At 38.5% G+C, this 4,543-nt stretch overlaps 1 protein-coding gene across 1 annotated transcript; it reads right to left on the bottom strand.

Moving 5' to 3' along the window:
• Positions 1-944: 944 nt before the first annotated feature.
• LOC120733584 (septin-2B-like) lies at positions 945-2,695 on the bottom strand. The gene has a single exon (XM_040031877.1). The coding sequence runs from the start codon at positions 2,420-2,422 to the stop codon at positions 1,121-1,123; it is 1,302 nt and encodes a 433-aa protein (XP_039887811.1). The 5' UTR covers positions 2,423-2,695; the 3' UTR covers positions 945-1,120.
• Between the last annotated feature and the right edge of the window lie 1,848 nt (positions 2,696-4,543).

Genomic DNA, 4,543 nt, shown 5'->3' with positions numbered 1-4,543 from the left:
AACAAGCACCGAGTAGCTACGACGTAATGGGAAACTCACAGAGAAACTCGCGGATTCTTCCACTGACCGCGGCACACCTGCACCAGGGTAAACCTCCGCCTACTCAACTCCTGCTTTACAGGTGAAAATAGAGCAACAGGACCGCTGAGTCTTTGACTTTATTTATTTTCTGCTGTGTTTTCCTTGCATCTATTTGAAAGAGTGAGTGTAAACACACAAAATATTTTATTTTATGAGCTGGAATGTGCAGAAAATAGGTTTCAATGTTAAACTAATTTCTTCCAGTCAGAGAATGTTGCATATAATTAAATTTTTGCTTGATGTTAAAAGTTAAAAGATTAAAACTAATAAAACAAGTTTTAAAAAGAGACTTTTCCATCTGATTACATTTTGTATGATGGATTATGCAGAAAAAGTAGAATTGGGCTGAAAGATCTATCGCTTTATCACCTCTTCAGGTTGTAAATCGTGTTTTTAAAAAGTAACTAAGTAATTAATTACTTTTGAAAATAAGTAATCAGTATAGTAATGGGATTACTTTTGGAGGGAAGTGATCAGTAATTAGTTACTGATTACTTTTTTCAAGTAACTTGACCAACACTGGTTATAACCTTCATGTTATGGACGCACAGTGTGAGCACTCAGGTCGCATCAGAGCATCGGGCCGTATAGTGTGAGAACCTGCATCGTGACCTACAAACTTCTCATCTATGAATTTCTAACGAGATTCAGTCGTACAGTTTGAGACAGCTCAGACCTGCTCTGCACAATAACAATGTTTTATTTATGTAGTGATATTTGTTATATGCTGTTACATAAGTACAGGTATCTTTGTGAAATACAGGTATATTAATAAAGAAAAAGCAATAAATCAAAGGGTTTTTTTTATAAATGAGAATTTATATTTTTTAATAACTGGATAAAATATGAAAGTATACTTGATATTCCCTCATGTCCAAAACAACAACAACATGGTGTACATCTGAACATGTAGCATAAAGCAGTATCAGGGGGGGAAAAGCAATCTACACAGCTGCCTGATGCTTCTTTACATGTTTCACTTATACCAGAGGGAGGGTCTCCCAATGTTTTTGCTAGCTGATGTTGTTTGACCAAGTTTCTACCTCTGTGATTCTTTGGTTCCTCCATCCTCTCTCCTCATCTCCTCCAGTTTCTGGACCTTGTCTGTGTCTCCTTTCTCCTTCATCTTCTTAATCAGGAAGTCCAAGTGGACAACAGTGGATGCTGAATCAGCTTTCAGAGCGATTTCCTGCAGTCTGACAGCATGCTGGTAGGAGTCACTTAGCCACTTTTCCTTTTCTGCTGTCAACACTTTCATTTCCTTTTCAAGATTTTCCAAAAGACTCAATATTTTCTCAATTTCCATTTTATTTCTGTGATTCGTCTGCTTCAGAGCTTCTCGGATCTGTCTGATTTCTGTCTGTTTCAGTTCAGCCAGCTTGATTCTGTCTTTCAGGTTTTGGATGCAGGCTTTCAGTCTTATTCGTTCATTTAACACTTCGGCTGTTTTCACCAGTTTTTGAGGATTCGATTTTCCCAACAAGTCTGTCAAATGATCCATGTTTGTCTGTGTAAGTTCCCATGAATTTCTAAAATTTGTGTTTTCCTCCATTTGCTCTTCATGCTGGCAGTTATTAAACAGGAAGTAAACAGGCTGACTGTTCTCATTTTTGGCACATTTAATGTTTGCAGCTTCAAGAACTTGAAGAGGGTTTTTAGGCCTGCTTCCATCTGAGTGTGTGATCAGAGCTATGATGTTTTGCTCCAAGTTCTTTCCAAACAGAGACATCACTGAATCAAAGACGTACAGCAGTCGGTCACTCAGTCGATTATCACTCGCCTTCATCACCAGACCCACTGCATGAACTTCATGGACTCCATCATCTGATTGAAACAGGTCCAGTAATCTGTAACTGATGATGTCATCATGTTCGATCCCTCTGGTGTCTCCATATCCAGGAGTATTGATGATGGTCAGAGAGTAGGGCAGAGTTTCATCTTCAAAACCAAAGATCTCGTACACCATCACATCTGATGTCTGACTTCTTCTCTCCTCCTCTGTGATCATAAACCAGACTCCATCCTCCCACTTCACTCCCATGGTGTAGTTGAGCAGAGCATTGATCAGAGTAGATTTTCCTGCTCCTGTTTCTCCCACCAGTAAGATGGTTCTGTTCGGCTTGTTTGGATTTTTTTCTCCAACAGTCATTCTTGTCAGAGTTCCAAACTCCTCTTTCTTCAGTCTCAGCTGGTAGACAGCAGGAGGTCCTGACCTGATGAGAAAACTGTGTGAGATGATGTCTTCATGTGGTGATGAGATCAAACTGATCCTGCACAGAAAAGCATAGAAAGTCTTCGGTACACATGAAAACATTATAAACAGGTTCCTACTGTTTAACATTGAAAACTGAGCTGATGCTTTTCTGCTCAGAATCTAAGGTCACATAAAATTAAACCTTTTCTTTTAGTCCAAATAGATTGTTTTTTTGTTTTTTTTTTGTCTGCTCTACCAAAGCATTAGTGGTCACACTGCTACTTTTTAATTATACTTTTATTTTCCCTCAACCTTTGATTGGGTTGGCATGACATCATCTGGGTGAGCCACAGCTGTTGCTGCCCTGGATTCATACAGTTTTAATTTCATTTTTAGTTTTTATTGTAAGTATTAGAATATTGGGGTGATTTTCTATGCAGATTTAAACATCTGGCATCAAAGTAGAGAAAGTGAAACTTTATATTTATTTTATTTTATTTTTATTTACCACATTTTCTATACTATAAGGAGCAGTTAAAGTCCTTTAATTTCTCAAAAATCATCAGTGCGCCTTTTAATCCAGTGTGTCTTATGTATTAATTCTGGTTGTGTTTACTGACCTTGAACCAATTTTATGTGGTACATGGCCCTCAAAAATCTGTCAAAAAATGTTTAAGTACCACTTTGGTAAGGTACAAAGCCGCACTGCTTGATGGATTGTTGTAGCGTTACGGCTACCGTAGTCAGGAGCGTCGCGGAGTAATCTGGGTCCTAAACTCCGTCTCTTCAGGTCCAAAAGTCAAACAAACAATGCGGCATCACTGAGAATTAAAACTGTCTAAATTCTTTCATCTTTAATAAAATCATCAGCGTTGCTGCTTTACCAGGTGTAACAAATAAGTTTAACATCCAGGCATCCAAAACAGAATTTATTAAAGTTAACGGAGTTAAGAGCTAGCAAGAAGTTAGCTCGCTAGTTTCCACCTAAACATGATATATGATGTTCTGACTGAGAGATTTCTGAAAACATTAAAACATAAAGCTCTGCTATTGTGACAGGTTGAAAGACTACTGAAAGTAAAAGGGTTATACAGTTAATACTAATTCATCTTAGTTGATAAAAATAATGTAAATACAGTAAAGAAATTGTTGACAAGTTATTATTTTTCATGTTACACCAATGGTTCTCATTTTATTCAAGAGAGATGCCATCTGCACATCACTGATCGACTAGTAAGCCTTTTCTGGGATTGATTGGTAGTGTCTCCATTCTCCACAAGGGGGCTTTCGTGCGCTTTCCTCATTGCAATAAACAACTGCATGAGTGAAGCAAGTCAAAATGATGAAAAATCTCACGATTCTTTTCCCCCTGTTTTCAGGTAAAAGTGTTTAAAAGTTGATATATTTACAATCTGCACATTGTTAATATGTGCAGGTAATAGGTAGCCCTTCATTGTTTTGTAAGCTATAGATGCATTACATTACAGTTGTTTTGTGCACATAGATACAAAACAACCTCAGTTGTTTGAGCCCCAGTTTTATACTGTATAATGTCCATTAAGCTAACGGCAGGAGAGGTAGAGTATCACTTCCTGTTCCTGTTCTAACACACAGTAGCTTATCTGCAGAGCAGTTTAACTAAAAACTTTTAGATAAGTCTGTGAAGGTTCTCAGTCATCCAGGTCATCATAGTCAAAGGAGTTTGCAAAGAAAAGCGTCTGGACTTCTTTAAGTTGCTTGAAGACGTTTCACCTCTCATCCGAGAAGCTTCTTCAGTTCTAAGGTCAAATGGTGAAGAGTCCCAGATTTAGAGAGTTTTCTGTTTCTGAGTAGCTTATCTGCTTAGCAATTTAATTAACAACTTTTAAATACATTCTTCCTTCATAGTATAACCTAAGCATGTTTCATCCGAAGCACACTTTCTGTGTACTCACTACCTAATTTTTAGCCAAAGTATTCACTCACTGTGTCTGTACTCTTTGCTAGCTTAGCTTAGCTCGTAGCCGACTCGTTAGCACCATGGCTACTTTACCTGTCCCTCCTGCACTTTCCTGCTCATTGTGTCAGATGTTTAGTTACTCCTCAGCCTCCTTTAGCAGTAATGATACCTGTAACAAATGTAGCATATTTGCAGCTCTGGAGGCCAGGATTACTGAATTGGAGACTCGGCTTCGCACCCTTCATTCACTCGTAGCTAGCCAGGTCACTGTAGCTGGTGCAGCCGAAGAAAACGTAGGCCCCGCTAGCTGTTCCCAAGCAGCAGGGGAA

Source organism: Simochromis diagramma, unplaced genomic scaffold, assembly GCF_900408965.1.
Source record: "Simochromis diagramma unplaced genomic scaffold, fSimDia1.1 OVJJ01000786.1, whole genome shotgun sequence".
NCBI lineage: Eukaryota > Metazoa > Chordata > Actinopteri > Cichliformes > Cichlidae > Simochromis > Simochromis diagramma.
Note: the sequence above shows the minus strand (reverse complement) of the source record. Positions and strands in the feature narration are given on the sequence as shown.

What these genes read in the sequence shown, in the direction of transcription:
- LOC120733584 (XM_040031877.1), bottom strand. Translation starts at nt 2,422, where the DNA reads ATGTTAAACAGTAGGAACCTGTTTATAATGTTTTCATGTGTACCGAAG.